This window comes from Panicum hallii, chromosome 6 (genome assembly GCF_002211085.1).
Source record: "Panicum hallii strain FIL2 chromosome 6, PHallii_v3.1, whole genome shotgun sequence".
NCBI lineage: Eukaryota > Viridiplantae > Streptophyta > Magnoliopsida > Poales > Poaceae > Panicum > Panicum hallii.
The window spans coordinates 32,576,043-32,595,601 of NC_038047.1; the positions used below are offsets into that span (position 1 = coordinate 32,576,043).

The 19,559-nt window shown below is 45.1% G+C and overlaps 1 protein-coding gene across 1 annotated transcript; it reads left to right on the forward strand.

Moving 5' to 3' along the window:
- Positions 1-665: 665 nt before the first annotated feature.
- Positions 666-2,166, forward strand: LOC112897625. Its single transcript, XM_025965973.1, has 2 exons — positions 666-1,688; positions 1,793-2,166. The coding sequence occupies exons 1-2, from the start codon at positions 1,250-1,252 to the stop codon at positions 1,807-1,809; spliced, it is 456 nt and encodes a 151-aa protein (XP_025821758.1). The 5' UTR covers positions 666-1,249; the 3' UTR covers positions 1,810-2,166.
- Positions 2,167-19,559: the final 17,393 nt, after the last annotated feature.

The following is a 19,559-nucleotide window of genomic DNA, read 5'->3' on the forward strand; positions in this document are numbered from 1 at the left end:
ATGTGTATGTGATGCATGTATGTAAGTTTCATGACCTGCGTGTTGTGAGTAATGCAATACGGCAGGAGCCAAATGTATGGCCAATCTGTGTAATGGCCTGCGTGCCAACTAGTGATAATCCGACCAGACAATGTAACTAGATTTTGGTAGTTATAATTCTTGGAGGACTCGTCACCTGGAGGATGGCGCACATGGAACATGGAGATGAAGATCACCTTGGTGGACAGATTCTATGGAGATGGAGATCACATGTGAATATGGGCCATACTGATTCACAACTATGTGTTTGCCGTTCTTATCGTTTTACTTCTACTTGCCATAATGTGTTTTCTGCATACAGTAGAAGTAGACCGATCGATCCCTCGCAATGTTTAAAGTTAAATGCCCCATCAACTAAACCATGCTCCATCGTGTGTCTTGTACAATTAGTGATGGAGCTATGAAATTAAGGTGACACTAGTTTTCCTTGACTTGATGAGTTGTATCGGCTACTTACACCCATAAAGGTTGGTAATCTTAAACAAGGTCATCTTAACGGTTAAAGACCTTGAGGCATAAAGGTTGGGAGCTGAGACATAGAGATGTCACCCAACAACAAGAGTCATATGTGATATGATTAGCAAAGAGTTGCTTACCAATCTACCTGCTTCTAGCGGTGATGCTAAAGCTCACTAGTCGACTTGATAGTTATGAGTCTTGAATCACTAAGATTCAATGGAGGGATATTGATTTTAGTGGGAGTAGATTCTGTTAAATGTTTAATGTGATTTACTCTATCATGGATATGTTTGTCTTAGTGTTTTTTGCATTATTATTTTGTTGTAGATCAATGGCACCTAGCACCACCACATCTTTTACTTTGCGTTCGATCCTTGAGAAGGATAAGTTGAATGGGAGTAACTATACCGATTGGATCCGTAACCTGAGAATTGTTCTCAGGGCTGAGAAAAAGGAAGACGTTCGGGATACCCCATTACCAGAAGAACCTGCTGATGATGCAGCTGCTGCTGTCAAGAATACTTACAAGAAAGCATGTGACAACAATCTTGAAGTGAGTTGCCTTATGCTCGCTTGCATGGAACCCGAGCTGCAGATGCAGTTTGAGACAAACCATGAGGCTCACGATATGATCGTGGCGCTTCAGGACATGTTCTAGACACAGGCCAGGACTGAAAGGTTCAATGTATCCAAGGCCTTTGTTGAGAGCAAGCTGGTAGAGGGCGCAGCAGTGGGGCCGCATGTGATTAAGATGGTTGGTTTCACGCAGAGGTTGGAGAAGCTGGGCTTCCCACTCGGTCAAAAGTTGGCCACTGATTTCATTCTTGCATCTTTACCGCCGAGCTATGAGAACTTCATCTCCAACTACCACATGCACGGGGTTGAAGAGGGCTTGAATGAGCTATGCGGCATGCTCAAGACAGCAGAAAGTGACATCAAGAAGAGCACGGGCAGCGGCCATGTGATGGCGGTCCAGAACAAGCCTAACTTCAAGAAGAATGGTACTTCGTGGACGAAGGGCAAGGCTAAGGTTGAGAACCCCGCGCCAAACCCAGATCCTAAGGCTAAAACTGGACCAGCTGCTGACACTAAGTGCTTTCACTATCATGAAAAGGTTCACTGGAAGAGAAACTGCAAGGTGTACTTGGCTTCTTTGAAGAACCGTGGAAGTAAGAGTACTTCCAAATCAGGTACCCTTACTGTTTATGTTATGGATATTTTGATTGCTGATTCTTTCATTAATTCTTGGGTATTGGATACCGGATCGGTTGCTCACATTTGCAATTCAATGTAGGGGCTGACAAGAAGTAGAAGCATGGCAAGAGGAGAAATTGATTTCCGCATGGGCAATAATGCAAGAGTTGCTGTGCTGAGCATCGGGACGACGTAACTCCACCTCCCGTCAGGATTTACTATGGAGTTGAATAATTGTTATTTTGCTCCTAGTTTGAGTCAAAACATTATATCTCGTTCATGTTTGATGATGGATGGTTATTCGTTTACGAGTGAAAACAATGGTTGTGTGATCTCTAAGAATGATATGTTTGTGGCTTCTGCGCTTATTAAGAGTGGGTTGTTTGTTTTAAATCTTGATGATTCACCTATCTGTAATGTAAGTGTTAAAAGGCTTCGGCCTAATGATTTGAGTCCTACCTATATGTGGTATTGTCATTTGGGTCATATAAGTGAGAAGCGCATGAAGAAACTCCATTCGGATGGGCTTCTAACTTCGTTTGATTTTGAATCATACGAGACATGCGAAGCTTGTTTGCTAAGCAAGATGACCAAGACACCATTCATAGGTTTTCCCGAGAGAGCATCGAACTTGCTGGAACTCATACATACTGATGTGTGCGGATCAATGAGCACGATGGCTAGAGGAGGATTCCAGTACTTCATAACTTTAACTGATGTTTTGAGTAGATATGGCTATATCTATTTGATGAAGCATAAGTCTGAAACCTTTGAAAAGTTCAAGGAATTTCAGAATGAGGTTGAAAATCAACGTGGCAAGAAAATTAAAGCCTTGCGATCTGATCGAGGAGGCGAGTATTTGAGTCATGAGTTTAGCAATCATCTGAAGAGTTGCAGAATTGTTCCACAACTCACGCCGCCTGGAACACCTCAGAGAAATGGTGTGTCCGAGCGATGTAATCGAACCTTGTTGGACATGGTTCGGTCGATGATGAGCCAGTCGGACCTACCGTTATCATTTTGGGGTTACGCTCTAGAAACAGCAGCTTTCACACTAAATCCGTAGTTAAGACACCATATGAGATATGGACTGGGAAGACTTCCAGCTTGTCTTTTCTAAAAATTTGGGGATGTGAACTTTCTGTCAAGGGATTCCAGTCAGACAAGCTAACTCCCAAATTGGATAAGTGCATATTCATGGGTATCCAAAGGAAACTTTAGGATATTACTTCTACAACCGATCAGAGGGCAAAGTGTTTGTTGCTCAGAACCGTGTTTTCTTATAGAAAGAGTTTCTCAAGAAGGAGAAAAGTGGACAGAAGGTGTATCTTGAAGAGGTTCAAGATGAGCCAATCGGGCAAGATTAAACATGATGCTAATGTAGCAGAACAAGTTGAGATATCCGTGGCAAGAGAAGCACCAGCACAGCCACAAAGGTCGGCAAGGCTCCGCGCGGCGCGCGAGATATTATTGTTGGACAGTGATGAGCCTGTGATATGTGCAGAAGCAATGATGGACCCAGATTCCAAGAAATGGCAGAGTGCCATGAGATTTGAGATAGATTTCATGGGAGACAATCAAGTTTGGAAATTGGTTGACCTGCTTGACGGTGTTAAAGCCATAGAGTGCAAATGGATCTATAAGAAGAAGAAAGATATGGATGGAAATGTTCACATCTATAAGGCTCGACTTGTCGCAAAAGGGTTTAGACAAGTTCAAGGAGTTGACTACGACGAGACATTCTCTCCCGTAGCGATGCTTAAATCTATTCGGATCATTCTAGCAATAGCCGCGTATTTCAATTATGAGATATGGCAGATGGATGTCAAAATAACTTTTCTGAACGGAAACCTGGAAGAGGACGTGTATATGATGCAGCCCGAAGGTTTTGTCGATGCGACCAATGCTGAAAAGGTATGCAAACTTCAGAAATCCATTTATGGGTTGAAGCAAGCATCTCAAAGTTGGAACATTCGTTTTGATCAAGTAGTCAAAGGGTTTGGTTTTCTCTAGAACAAAGAAGAAGCTTGTGTTTACAAGAAGGAAAGTGGGAGCTCTGTTGTATTTCTGATCCTATATGTAGATGACATATTGCTGATTGGGAATGATATTCCTATGCTGGAATCCGTAAAGACTTCACCGAAAAATAGTTTTTCAATGAAGGACTTAGGGGAAGCCGCATACATTTTGGGCATAAGAATCTATAGGGATAGATCGAGAAGGCTTATTGGATTAAGCCAAGATACTTACATTGATAAGGTGTTGATACGTTTCAGCATGTAACAATCAAAGAAATGGTTCTTGCCTATGTGACACGGTATATGTCTCAATAAGACTCAGTGTCCTTCGATGACTGATAAGCTGGATCGCATGAGGAAGGTTCCATACGCTTCGGCAATTGGATCTATCATGTATGCGATGATAAGTACACGCCCAGATATCTCATATGCTCTAAGTGCTACGAGTAGGTACCAGTCTGATCCAGGTGAGAGTCACTGTACAGCGGTGAAAAACATTCTTAAATACTTCAGAAGGACTAAAGATCTGTTCCTAGTCTATGGAGGTGAGGAGGAGCTCATTGTAACGGGTTACACTGATTCTAGCTTCCAAACCGACAAAGATGACTCAAAGTCGCAATCAGGATTTGTGTTCACATTGAATGGTGATGCTGTAAGTTGGAAAAGTTCCAAGCAGGATACGGTAGCTGATTCTACAACGGAAGTCGAGTACATTGCAGCTTCGGAAGTTGCAAAGGAAGGGGTTTGGATGAGGAAGTTCCTCATAGAGCCCCGTGTGTTTCTGAATGCGTCCAGCCCATTGAACCTTACTGTGACAACAATGGGGCGATAGCGCAGGCTAAGGAGCCAAGGAATCACCAGAAGAACAAATATGTACTGCGGAAGTTTCACCTCATACGAGAGTTCGTTAGACGGGGTGAGATGAAGATATGCAAGATACACACGGATTTGAATGTTTTGATCCTTTGACAAAGCCTCTTCAACAGCCTAAGCATGAAAGGCACACAAGAGATATGGGTATTAGATATCTTCTAGATTAGACTCTAGTGCAAGTGGGAGACTGTTAGAAATATGCCCTAGAGGTAATCATAGAGATTATCATATTTCGTTAATCCATGATGTATTATGTGTTCATTGAAAATCCATGAAAGGCAACATGTATTGATTGGCAATTATGTGAATTGTTTGTCAGACTCTTTACTTGTATGATTATTCTAAAGTTGTTCCTAGTCGGAAGTTCATGTATGGACACACATGAATATTAGACTAGCAGATGTATTAGTTGATGACTGTGTTTCACAAGTGTGACACCCTAGGTGTTAAATAGAGCAAGCCAATAGGAAGAATGTTTGGTGTGGATTAAATTGTGTGAAAATTGAGTAAAGTTATGAAAATAAGGGTATTTATGTAATTTTATGAAAGTACAAGTCCTTTTATGTACATTAGTTGAAGTACAAAAGTAACATCCAAAATTACAAAGGGTCAAAATGTAAAAAGGTGCAAGTCATCATGACATATCATAAATACTTGCAATTAGGTCCAAAGTTATAAGAAATTTACCTTAACAAGGACAAAACTTATTTAAGTTTGATTTGAGTGCAAAATAGTAAAATAAAGCATTGTGCTTTAGGTTTTTGAACTTAAACCCTAAAGCAAAGTTATAGGATTTGAAAAACTCTACAACTTCTACTTTGGTCATTTCCTCCTTTGAGCTTTGGATCAGTGGGAAAAATTCAGTTTACAGTGAGATCCCTGAGGTTTTTGCAAATTCCAAGAAGGTCCCTCGGACCCCTTTCCCTCTTCTTCTTCCTCTGGCACCTGCTCTGCTCCCCTGCTCTGCCCTCTGCCCCTCTGCCGCCGGCAGTCCGCGCTGCTCACCGCCGCTCCAGTCCCTCCCCGGCGACACCTCCTGCTCAGGCAAGCCCCACGCGTTGCTCTCCCCCTTCCCCGACCCTGCTTTCCTCCCCCGCTGGCCTTTCCCGCGCGCGCCACGCCAACCCGAGCGCCTGCCGGCCGCCACCTCATCACCGACGTGTCCCGCGCTCGTGCCTGCTCCTCTCCCCTTCCTCTTCTGCCTAGTAGCACCAGCAAACGGCACTAAACCCATTTCCCTCCCTTTCCGTTGCCGTGCGCACCCGGAGCCCCGAACACCACCGCCGCCACCTTCTTCAACTCCGGCGACCTCCTGTTCGCCGTGGGCAGCCCACCCCAGTCCACCCCCACCACTACAACCCCTTGGGAAGCTTCCCCTCACCTCACTGATGCTCCCAAGCCACTCCCCGTGGCCGGACTTCCACCGGAACTACCCCGCCGCCGTTACCGTCTCGCCGGTGAGCTCTTGTCACCGTCGAACCCCTCCCTCCGCTCCTTCTCCGTTCAATTCAACTGCACCAATAGCTTCCTCTCCTCTTGTTGCAGCTTCTGGACCGGAGCATTGCCCCACTTCCTCGCCGGAACCCTCTCGCCGCCGTGGGAACCCCACCTCCGGTCATCCCCTTCCCTTCCCAAGACCCCCAGAAGGTGCGCCTTGAGCTCCTAAGGCTCGCTGACCACTCCTTCTCCACCCCCCGTCGCTTCCCTCGCCGGAATTTGGCCAGCGACATCCCTACTCTTCTTCCCCGACGAGCCAAGGGCTTAATTGTGAAGATTTGAAAAGTTTCAAGGGCCTTCCTGCAAGATTCCAGAGCCCCCCACCCAATTCAAAAGCTATGAACTTAAAAAATGCGTAGAAAATTGTACAAAATTTAGAAAAATGTCAAACCAGTTGGGTTTGAATCCTTGTATTAAATACTACAACTTTTGTATTATGACCTTGAGATGAATATGTGTATTTTGTGCTGTGATTAAATTAGTAGATAGTGGGTTTAATTAGATCTTTTGATCCCTAGCATTGCTGAGGCTCAAATTTGAAACATGAAGTGTATATGCCATAAATAGAATTGTGTAAAATTTGGAAGCCCAGAACAGCCCTCTAGCTAGGATATTTAGCTAACTTTGCTTTATGTTAATAAAAGTTTCATGATTTAATTCCAGATGCATTTCTTCATGTTTATAGCTGAAAATATCACCTTAGCTTTGTTTTAGTATATATGATCCAAGATAAAAGTTTAGGAGTCACAACCCTAGTGTAACTTCAGTAATGAATTTAAGCTTAAATTTAAAGAAAATTCATGAACAATAGCTCTAGTTCATGAAAAATTATGAAAATATTTTGAGGTGTTGTTCTTGAGTAGTGTAATATGTTCACAAATTCTCAACCTATGATCAGGTGTAGAACAACCAGAATAAATAGAACATGGTGTAATAATACTATATTCCTAATTAATCAAAGTAGGTCCATAATTAAATAATAACCTAGGGTTATTAAAAATAATTAGCTAGTCAAATAAATAAAGTTATTAAGTGTAATTAGTTAAATTGATTAAGATAACCAAACATGCTACCTCATGAAGTTAGTTAAATGTTTAGGGTAAGCAACCATGTTACTTAATGTAACTAGGTAAATTGGTTAACACATGATAAATGACTGCCCAGTAAAGGGAAATTGTGTTGTTTGCTAGTATGTAATGTTAATTTCGTTGGAATGCAACTTTATCGTGAAACAAAATACAAATCTATGCATTTTCTAAACTGCATCATTTACATCATATGTAGACTCGACGCTTCTCGCCGACGGAGACTATCAGATTCTCCCGGAATCCGAAGTGGAAATCTCTGAAGACCCCGGAAACGTCATCGAAGATTTAACTAAAGCCCCAAACCTGAGTTCAGAAGAATTTTTTAACGTCTCTGACCCCAGCCTCGCCAGTGAAGGCAAGCCCCGGACATAAACCCACTACTTTATTTACACTGCAATCTACATTTATATATATACTTGTGCATTAAGTTCTTAGGAGTTATCTGAAAACCCTAGTTGCATATTCCTAGGAACCGATGTACTGAATATTAGAACCTGAGTCCGACTAGTGCCATGCTAATAGGACCGGTAGAAGTCGAGTGATTTCCGGTCACTCGCGCGATATAGAAATTGGGTGTTTACAATCCTGTAATCACTATAAGGATGACGGACGGGGTTACGTGCCGTATCATGGAAAGGAAGGATACCCCGTCTGTGTTGATAAATTTGGTTAAGGTCGCAGTGTGTGGTAGTGGCAATTAAGCGTTTGAAAGTACTAGCCACATGCCGTGAAATATGGTAAGCGGTAAGCCTAGTAACCAATCGGCCGGCAAGTGGACTCGTCCCCCACCACTCGATTTTTATTTTATGTTTACACGCACCGACGTGTGGGAGTACGTTCTGATGAGCAGACGGGAATACGGTCATACAATCGCGCTGTAGACGTATGCCACGCACATTGGATGTGCGTATGGTCCTGCAGTCGCTTCTGGTGGCATTGTTCCACAACCCGGAATGAAAGGCAAATGGTTGCTTCGGAACGACCTGTCGGTGTTCCAAGCATGTGAGTTAGGTTTACCTTGCAACGGTTAAAAATTCGATTCAGAATCGTCCGTTTCTCGCGGAGATTGAAACTGCTTAATACTTCTGCCACATAGAGTAACAAGAGCAATCTTATGATGAGTAATACTGAAGTATGCTTTGAAAAAGCTCTACCTTGCTTGAGTAATTATAGGTGCTTACCTAGAATGGTTAAAGAAACTAGAACCTGAAAGCTAAATATGAAACTAAGGACCTACTCTTTGTTGCTTTTCAGCTGAGACAAAACCTAAACCCCACTAAAGCCTCCATGGTCTAGTTATGGGCTAAGTATACCTAATTCCGATTAAGCCCTGCTGAGTATTAGCATACTCAGTCTTGCAATATGATTTTATTTCTAGTAATGTCCCTAAAGACCCTACCCTTCCCATGCCTTGGCCCTATGCTTTGCCTGATGGTTGGTTCGTGGAGTGGGACCCGTCCCCGGCCAACACTGATCATAACAAGTGATGTCATGCCATGGCTTAGCATGATGTCCATACTGGCGACGTGTACAGTTGTCGTACTTTGAATTCCGCTACCGTGAACTTGAACTTTTAAACTAGTTTGTAATAATTTCTCTCAGGTTGGAACCTTAGCTACTTCTGCAAACTCTTGTATAATACGTGCCTGTGATGTAAAATATGATGGCAATTGTACCTCTGGACTCGCCTTCGTATGAGGTACCTTGTTGGATCCTGCTTTCGGTGGTTTATCGGGATATTACCCAACAGGCCAAGGGGTTACACTGTTTGAAGTACGATTGGAGCCCGTGAGAGAGGACTTGCGTACTTAAGCCAGTGTAATTCAGGTTGGTTCTGTCACAACAAGTCATATGACATGCAGATGCCAAACTAATAATGTGGGCGCATGTATGACATGAGGTTGGACCAACCCAACTTGAGAAATAGTGATTTCTCATTACACAATGTGTACGCTATGTTCTTAGACTTGAGATTGTCGCATGTACTCAAGATGTGAACCGACCTACTTAGGAGCCATCAAACGCTACTCCGTAACTGGGTAGTCATAAAGATGATTCTCGGATTTGTCAAGAAGCATGCTGTGAGACATGGTCCGTCAAGATGGGATTTGCCCCTCTCTGCTTGAGAGAGATATCTCTGGGCCCCTCGAGTGATCGGATCAAGAAATGCATGGCCGTGCTAGGGTTAAGTGTTAACCAAGGATTCCGGATCACGGCATCGAGAAAGAGAGGTCAGCTTGGAGCTAGACCAAATATCATGAGGCAAAGGGAATAGATATACGAGATTGTGACGGCTCGTCTGATATGATCTTTGCGCGCGCATAGGAGTTGACACGTCTTGCTAGAGGCCGCTGTCAACAATTGGTCGAGTAGGAGTACTCGGGCCATGTCTGTTCGCGCGTGAGCCCAAAGGGTCACACACTTAAGGGGCTGGAAGCCTAATGAGGATATGATCCGAATTAGATTGGGCTTAGGTGCACTAATGGACCTCGGTTAGGAAGCTTATTAGTGGGTGCCTATAAAAGGAGGGGTGGGGGCGCATGGAGGGGCTAACCCTAATTCCACGTCGGCTGGCAGCCGCCTGTTCCCACGCCCGCGCCCACGGTTGCCCTCGCGGACCTAGCAGTTTGGAGTGCGACGCTTCTTCCCCGTACGTGTGGATACCTGGAGGTGCTGCATCTACTGCAAGAGGACGAGCCGCACGTGAGGAGGTCTCGCAACTGCACTACCGGCGACGGATTGCACTACCCCGACGCGCTACCGAAGTTCCGTACCCGCGCATCTAGTAGTAATTCCGTGATCTATAACAACAGTTTTCCTGGTTTATGCAGTGGAAATTTTTATTTATCACTAGCATAGCCCACCTCATATCCCTTCACCATACAGTACCACCGCGTCATCCATGAGGATGACCAAGATGTGGGAGTACACTGGCATCAAGGATCCCGACCGTGTGTCGACGGCAGCGGTGAGCACCGACGAGGTGTGGTAATGGCTCGATGTGGTGCTGTAGGTGGGGAATCTGCAAACCGTCGGTGGTCCGCAAGCCTTCGAAAAGGAGCGGAGGGTGCTCATCACCGTTTTTGCTGAAGCCGCTGACATCATCACCGTGGAGGTCGACATCGACGACATCCTCATGAGGGGTGCCGATCCAGGCCAAGACGGTGTCTAGGGGGCTCTCGCGGTTGATGTAGCAGCGGTCGTGTTAACCTTAGAGCCATTTTATAGACCTATTTTGAACAATGTATGCGGGGGACTTGAAGGGTCCCCAAGTGAACAATTCTAGGCGTTTGTAATCGTTCTCGCTTTTGTTTGGGAGGCTTAAACCGCCCACTATTGAATGTCGTTATTGATCGGGGGCGCAGCACAAGGAGACTCACTTCGGAAACCAGAGCGTCCCCTCGCTTCCCGTACCCATGCCATGTCATGGTGGGCCCCCGCGCCGCATGCCACTGCCCGTATGGGCTTCTGCGTGGCGCCCTTTTAAAAGGGGAAGGGCTAGAGGTCGTCGTCTTCCTCACCTCGCCCAAGTAGAAGGCCCAAAAGGCCGCAAGAAGGAAGAAGAGATAGAGATTTGCGTGTCGGGTCCGAATGGGAGAGGACCGCAGTGCCGTTCAAAATGAACTTGAGTCGGATGACTCCATGTTCGTGATTGGACCCCATGACATCGCGGCGTCAGGGACCATGAAGGCCACCAGGGCGTCTTCCTGTGCCCCTGGGGTGAGAAAGCGCGCCGCCGATGGGGGCGCGTCGTAGAAGGAGGAAGCAAAGCGGGCCTGAGTGGGGCACGCTCGGAAGTGGCAGACGCGGAGTGATTGGAGGAGCGCGCTCACCCAAAAGCGTGTTCGAGTGCGGCTGGCCCAACGAGTCGTTAGGATGAGGCCGTGCCAGGCTCCCGAACCGAGGGTGTTGGTCGCGGCGCTCCACAGACTAGTCAGGGAATAGTGAGGTCGTTCCCCAACGTGGCCGATGCGTCGCAGATCAGTTTGCGGCTGCCGTCGGGTATCCGGGGCATTGGACTTACCCCGCTCGACCGGGCATTAGGGTAAGGGAATCGATTCTGTTTTTGAATGTTTTTCTTCTCTTATTCTGCGTTTTCTCGTAGTGCCTTGATGTCGACCGACCTCCAGCCTAGTGTCGAGCAAGTGCCGTGGAGATCGAACCCGGCGCTGTTTGCTCCAACCCAAGGAGGGGGCCGGGGACCAGCTTCTATGAGCAGGCCGCTGGTTATGGTGGCGATCCCCGTTCAGTCTAGTGTAGGAGTGATCGTGGCGGTGCCTGCCCCGTCGAGTGCGGGAAGGGAGGAAGAAATCGTGGCCCTCAAGTCCCCAGGCGGAGGTGGACTTGGTTCCCCCGCATGTTCCCAGCTGGAGGAGGAGGAGGAGGAGGAGGAGGGGGCCACTCCGATTGGTGCACGGCTTTTCCAGGAGCTGCTCGAAGTGGTCGGCGTTGCCCTGTCGCTTGCGTGCGCGGTCGGCTGCCGTGACCATGTTGGGGTTGGCACGGTGCCGGTCCTTCTTCCTTTCCCCTACCCTGAGGAAGGGCCCTCATCCTGGTCCTCCCGCTTGGCCTTGCCTTTGGCCCGACCATCGGTGAAGACTGCCCCAACCGCATCCTCGCTGGAGGTGGTACGCGGCTTTCGGCAGCTGAGTTTGTTAACGAGAGACTTGTAGGTGCTCCTAGAGAGGAATGTGCTGACGGCGTCTGCGTCGACGACGTCGAGAAGGGAATTGCATTGCTTGGAGAACCGGCTGATGTAGTCTCTCGGGGACTCGCCAGGCTGTTGCTTGCAACTCTTGAGGTCCTAGGAGTTTCCGGGGCGCACGTATGTCCCATGAAAATTCCCAACAAAGACCTGTTTGAGCTCCGTCCAGCTACCGATGCTGTTGGGCGGTAAGAATTCGAGCCACGCTCAAACGTACTCCCCGACGCAGATGGGGAGGTAATGCTTCTGAAGACCCTACTTTTCCCATGCCTTGGCCCTATTCTTTGCCTGATGGTTGGTCCGTGGAGTGGGACCTATCCCCGGCCAACACCGATCATAACGAGTGATGTCATGCCATGGCTTAGCATGATGTCCATACTGGCGACGTGTACAGTTATCGTACTTTGAATTCCGTTGCTGTGAACTTGAAGTATTAAACTGGTTTGTAATAACTTCTATCAATCTAGAACTTATGCTACTCTGTAAACTCTTGTAATATGAGTGCCTGTAATATAAAATATGATGATGATTGTATCTCTGGACTCGCCTTCGTGCGAGGTACCTTGTTGGATCCTGTTTTCGGTGGTTTATCGGGATGTTACCCGACAGGTCAAAGAGTTACACTGTTTGAAGTACGATTGGAGCCCTTGAAAGTGGACTGGCGTACTTGAGCCGGTGTAATTCAGGTTGGTTCTGCCACAGCTGGTATCAGAGCTAACAAGTGTACCCCGGAGATATGATTGACCTTAAAAATGTTTTTGGTATAAAATTTGACCAACAAAGTATTTTACAAAGCTACGTTGGTTCCGTTAAGGATTGTGCTTAGTACGTAAAGCCCTAGGGTAATGTTTAATATGGGAATTAGAGGTGGCAATAGTATATGTATATAACTCTAACTTACAGCACTACTTTTCTGTTAAACTTAAATTTATGCACAATCAACCTTACATTCTGTAACAGCGTCTTCGACGATGAGGTAAGAAGGTAAGGATCCTCAGCTAACTGGAGAGTTAGCCTTCCCGTCGGTGATGTGAACCGAACGCTGTTTCTCAAGCAGTGGCCTACTTGAGATGCTGCCAATGTACCAACTTCGGTCGGTTATATGGGGAGTATATGGTTAAGCTTAGGGTATGAACAACAATACCCCCGTATTTTTGCGGTATTCCGTGAATACGTTGTTTCGATAATGTATGTTAACGTTGTCTGTACGGCGGTAATTGTACAGATGCTGTTTCTATAGTGAACAGTAATGTTTGAGGACGCTTTCATGAGTGCTGGCATGGAAGGTTCATATATATTGTGGTTTTCTGCAGGTACGCTAACCACGGTTAAATAGGTTAAAACGAATAAGAATATTCGACTAGCTATTATAGGGAGAGACGAACATATGGTGCCACCGAAACTAATTACGTAAGTCCAAACATATTTGGCAATTATTTTGAGTTGTGAGTATGTGTAGCGCGTGCATGCATATTCCTTGATTTGATTGAATGAGTGGCATGTTTTGTTGTTTTAAGGATGTTTAGAGTGTTGTCAGTCCTTAGTACAGTCTTGAAATAGTCATATCAACGGCCTTAGGTTATAATGTTTCGGCCTTTATCGTTTCATCCTCAAGATCTAGAACAGCCCTCTGATTTTCAGACTTTGCTGTTATCAGAATAGGTTATCTTGTTTCTTTTACCTCGTGAGGTTTAGCCCGATAGCTGTATTTCAGTCATTCCATAGGTCTAACTCACATTTTTTTCCGCAGTCTTCTCAAGGTGTATGGTTGAAAACTTGTAATCTCACCATTTGAATCCTTGTTTCAGATGGCCGAGCTTCCAAGGTTCTTTTGGGATTCCGCAGGACACGCTCATACCAATGCTTTGCATTGGGAGGGTTTTCCTCGTCTTCTGTGGGAGTCTCTTCAGATGTTTGGCTACACCGAGCCTCCACCTTATGATGGAGTAGAGTATGATGAAGAAGGCGTGCCTCGTTGCAGGGTGAAAATGACTATTCCTCCGCACTTACTTTATCTCTATGGCAGCCTATTGAAGTTAATGTGATTGGTCATCGCCTCGTCGATACTTTTGAAGCTGCAGCTATGGAAGCTATCCACGTCTTTTGCGATCAACATCCTGAGGAAGTTGCAGGATATCCCATCGGCTTATTTCCTGCAATGGATTCTCGTGACCCAGAATGGACTTTCAGGGTGACATACTGTGACCACTTATTGGGAAGTCTGGCCGGAGAGACTCTACGCACTGCGGTCAGATTCATGAATGCACAGTACCGCTACCAGACACTTCAGCAGCACGGTATATATCGATTGACCAATATAGCCTAAGGGTATCGTAATCAGGTTGGCCGGCAGAATACGCAGATTGAGGAACTCCAAGCCACTGTCACAGCCAAGGAAGAGGTTATTACCCAGCGAGAAGAAACTATTCAGCATCGAGAGGAACAGATTGTTAAGAGTGATGCTCTCATTGTCCAGCGCGACACTGTCATTGACTTTCTCCAGGAGCAAGTTCATGAACTCAACCTTAATTTGGGCCAAGCTATTGACCACATCAACATGCTTCATGAGCAACCAGGACAGCCTGTTGTTGATGAGCTTGAGAGTGAAGAAGAAGAAGACTCTGAAGAAGTCGAAGGAGTCTCCGAGATCGACTCTGAGCATGGAGATCCTGTTCTTAGTCCCCATCATTCCTCTTCTGGCAGTCAGTCATCCGTGGGCAACTTTGATGATCTTTAGTTTCGTTGGAGTTGACGACATCCTAGGTGTATATAGTGTAACTTAGTGTGACATGGGAGTGAGTAGTTAGATGACCTACAAGCCACTTGTTGTAGTTTATGTGGCAAACCTATGTACGGTTTGGTTTGTAGTGAGAAACAATGTGATGTAAGATGGAATAAGTTTCAGTGCTAATGTAAATCTGAGTTACTGTTTGGATTGTTGAGTTAACACTTGTGACTTGAATTTATTACTTTGCACTGCTCCAGTATGTGTTATTTGGTACTGTATAATTTTTGAAATTAGAAGCAAGTATTGGTGAATGCTAATAGACAACTTCTATATTTCAGATGGTTGGCGCTACGCGCGGAACCCCGGAGGGATTCAGACTAGACCAGGCTAGTGGTTCACAACAACCACCTCCGCCCCCGCCAAATCTAGTGGAAGTGATGGCCCGTCAGACCGAACTCCTGAACATGCTAGTGCAGGCCCAGCAACATCAGTTCTGTTCTCCTCAATGTGGACGTGAAGAACAATCATCGGCTGGTTATCAGGATTTCTTCAGTACGCAGCCCCCGCTCTTCCATAAGACTGAAGAACCCCTTGATTCAGATGCATGGCTCCGTACCATCGAGTCCAAGTTTGCATTACTCTCCGTCCCATGCTCCGAAGCAAACAAAACTCTCTTCGCAGCTCAACAGCTCCGTGGTACTGCTCGTATTTGGTGGGACAACTACTATGCTATGCAACCAGATGGACATGTTGTCACTTGGGAAGAATTCAAGGCCACCTTTAGGGCGCACCATATCCCGGAAGGACTCATTGAGCGAAAGCTTAATGAATTTTTGGCACTTACTCAAGGAAACCGCACTGTACTTCAATATGCACAGGCTTTCAATCACCTGTGCCAGTACGCGAGCTATCATGCTGACACGGATGCCAAGAAAAGAGATCGATTCCATCGCGGACTGAACAACAAGCTAAAGGAACGCTTGAATCTGGTTAGGGCTGACAACTTCAATGAATTGGTCAACATGGCCATTACTCAAGAAGATTGTATCTCAGCCCATCGTGCTGAGAAAAGACAGAAAGTATCGCCTGGACCCTCGAAGTTACAACCTTCGAGGTATCGGTTGGTCCAGAACCCAGTTCCCCAAGCTCCGCCCAGAAATGTTCCAGCAGGCCGATGGGTAGCTAGACCTCCTCAGCAGCCCCGATTTAACAGGCCACCAGCGCCTCAACCTCTGCAGCAGCAACGACAATTTGGTCCAAGGCCAAACCCTCCGCAGGTTAATCAAGGGAATAATGTCAATCGGTGTTTCAATTGTGGTAGTCTGACGCATTTTGTTAAAGACTGCCCACAACCAAGGAAACCATTCCCCGGACAGGCCTCCAACTCCAACTCCAGGAACAAGGGCAAGAGGCAGGTTATGCAAGTCCGTCAAGGAAGAGTGAATTTCACTACGCTGTTGGAACTTCCGGAAGGTGCACCAGTGATGACGGGTACATTCACTCTACACCATCACCCTGCTATTATACTTTTTGATTCTGGTGCAACCCATAGTTTTATCAGTACAAGGTTTGGGACCAAAATAGGTTTGGATTTCTACCCCACTAATGGAACATATATGATAACAACCTCTGGAGGTAGAATTGCATCAAATCAAATTTGTAGAGGTGTACCAATCCAGTTGGGTAGCACCCTAATAAGAACAGCCTTAATTTTATTAAACCTAGAAGGAATGGATATTCTCCTAGGTATGGACTGGATGACCAGACATCGAGTATCTCTAGATATCTTTTCTCGAATAGTTGAGATAAATTCCTCGGAATATGGACATACCATTCTTCATCTTCCACAACAGGAGTATATCAGCTCTTGTGTGTATGCTATAGAAGGGATCAAGTTAGAGGACATTCCTATTGTATGTGAGTACCCAGATGCTTTTCCGGACGATGTGCTCGGAATGCCTCCAGATAGGGATGTTGAGTTTGTTATAGAATTACAACCTGGTACGGCCCCCATTTCTAAGAGACCCTATCGTATGCCACCCAATGAACTGGAAGAGTTGAAACTTCAACTTCAAGAACTCCTTGATAAAGGTTATATTCGCCCAAGTGCTTCACCTTGGGGATGCCCTGCTTTGTTTGTTAAGAAAAAAGGATAATAGTCTTAGACTATGTGTTGACTATCGCCCCCTCAATGCGGTTACTATTAAGAATAAGTATCCTCTTCCCCGCATTGACATCCTGTTTGATCAGTTAGCCGGAGCCAAGATATTCTCCAAAATTGACCTTCGCTCTGGGTATCATCAAATAAAGATTAGGCCAAGTGATATTCCGAAAATAGTTTTCTCCACCAGATATGGACTCTATAAATATCTGGTTATGTCCTTCGGTCTTACCAATGCACCGGCATATTTCATGTATCTCATGAACTATGTCTTCATGCCGGAACTCGATAAATTTGTCGTGGTTTTTATCGACGATATTCTGATCTATTCCAAAAATCTTGAAGATCATGCTCGACATCTTCATGTTGTTCTTCAGTGTTTACGAGATCACCATCTATATGCCAAATTCTCTAAATGTGAATTCTGGCTTGATACCGTCAAATTTTTGAGTCATACCATTTCTAAGGACGGCATATCTATGGATCCGAGTAAAGTTCAGGAACTGATGGATTGGAAGCCTCCTACTTCGGTCCATCAGATCCGTAGTTTTCTTGGTCTTGCTGGTTACTACCGTCGTTTCATTCCAGATTTCTCCCGGATAGCCAAGCCCATGACAGAACTGTTGAAGAAAGGAGTTAAATTCTCCTAGAATGAGAAATGTGAAGAGGCTTTTCATACTTTAAGAGCACATCTTACCACTGCTCCAGTTTTGGCTCATTCAGACCCATCCAGACCTTTTGATGTCTATTGTGATGCATCAGGCATCGGACTTGGGTGTGTACTTATGCAGGATAACCGTGTGATTGCATATGCCTCTAGAGCACTTCGGACACATGAGCAGAATTATCCCACTCATGACCTTGACCTTGCAGCCGTTATACATGCACTTAAACTTTGGAGACACCATCTTATGGGTACCAAGTGCAACATTTATACGGATCATAAGAGCTTAAAGTACATCTTTACGCAAGCGGACTTGAATATGAGACAAAGACGTTGGCTAGAGCTTATAAAGGATTATGATCTTGAAGTACACTACCATCCGGGCAAAGCCAATGTGGTTGCGGATGCACTTAGCCGCAAGCCACATTGTCATTGCTTATCAGTAGAAGTTTTCAACAACACTCTCTGTTGGGAAATGAGAAAGTTTAATCTGGAGATCATTCCTCAAGGCAGTCTGAATCATATAGCAGTTGAGCCTATACTCCAGGATAGTATTATTATGGCACAAATACATGATAAGGGAGTCAAAATTATCAAACAACAATTAGCCCAGGGAGAAGAAAAGTATAAATGTTTCCAAGAGGATCCTAAGGGAATTCTACGATTTAATAGACGTATGGTTGTACCCAAAAACCATCAGCTTCGCAAGCAGATAATGGATGAAGCCCATTTATCTAAGTTTGCTATGCACCCTGGCAGTACGAAGATGTACCAAGACTTGAAACAGAATTTCTGGTGGACTCGTATGAGAAGAGAAATAGCGAAGTACGTCTCTGAATGTGATGTGTGCCAGAGAGTTAAGGCCAGTCATTTAAGGATTTCCGGTACGCTGCAGCCTCTACCTATTCCTTCTTGGAAATGGGAAGATATCAGTATGGATTTTATCATAGGTTTACCCAACACTTCCCAGAAGCATGATTCCATTTGGGTGATTGTGGATAGATTAACCAAGACCGTTCATTTTCTCCCGGTGCATACCACCTACAATGCTAAGAAGTATGCTGAGATTTATCTAGACCAGATCGTTCGTCTCCATGGGATACCTAAAACAATCATCTCTGATCGTGGAGCACACTTTGCTGCTCGTTTCTGGGAGCAACTTCAACAAGCTCTTGGAACCAAGTTAATTCAAAGCTCCGCATATCATCCACAAACAGATGGGCAAACAGAAAGAATAAACCAAATCTTAGAAGATATGCTTCGAGCCTGTGTGATCCAGTACGACAAGCATTGGGACAAATGTTTAGCTCTGGCAGAATTCTCCTACAATAACAGTTATCAGTCAAGTATCAAAATGGCTCCTTTTGAAGCCTTATATGGTCGCCAATGCAGAACTCCTTTAAATTCGTCTCAGACTGGTGAACGCGAAATCTTTGGGCCTGATCTCGTCAACGAGGTAGAAGGAAAGGTAAAGATCATTCGGAACAATCTAAAAGCAGCTCAATCAAGACAAAAGAGCTACACAGACAAAAGGAGGAAACCAATACAGTTTGAAGTAGGTGATTTTGTATACCTACGAGTATCTCCTACTCGAGGTGTTCAATGATTTGGTATCAAAGGCAAACTCGCTCCTCGCTACATTGGTCCTTTTGAAATCCTTGAAATTTGTGGACCCGTGGCCTATTGACTTCAACTTCTTCCTCAACTAGCAGCCATTCATAATGTTTCCATGTATCTCAGCTGAAAAAGTGTATCCGTGTTCCTACCGAAATCATTGATACACAAAGCATCGACATCGAACCTGATCTTTCCTATAAGGAGCATCCAATCAGAATCTTAGATACCAAGGAAAGAAGCACCAGGAGAGCAACAGTCAAAATGTTTAAGATCCAGTGGAATCATCATACAGAAGAAGAGGCTACCTGGGAAACCAAGGACTATCTTCAGAATAATTTTCCAGACTTTCTCAAGATTTCTTAGGTATCTATCCTCTTGTTATATCATTCCTGTAATCTCGGGACGAGATTCCTTTTAGGGGGAAGGTTGTGACACCCTAGGTATTAAATAGAGCAAGCCAATAGGAAGAATGTTTGGTGTGGATTAAATTGTGTGAAAATTGAGTAAAGTTATGAA

What these genes read in the sequence shown, in the direction of transcription:
- LOC112897625 (XM_025965973.1), top strand. Translation starts at nt 1,250, where the DNA reads ATGGTTGGTTTCACGCAGAGGTTGGAGAAGCTGGGCTTCCCACTCGGT.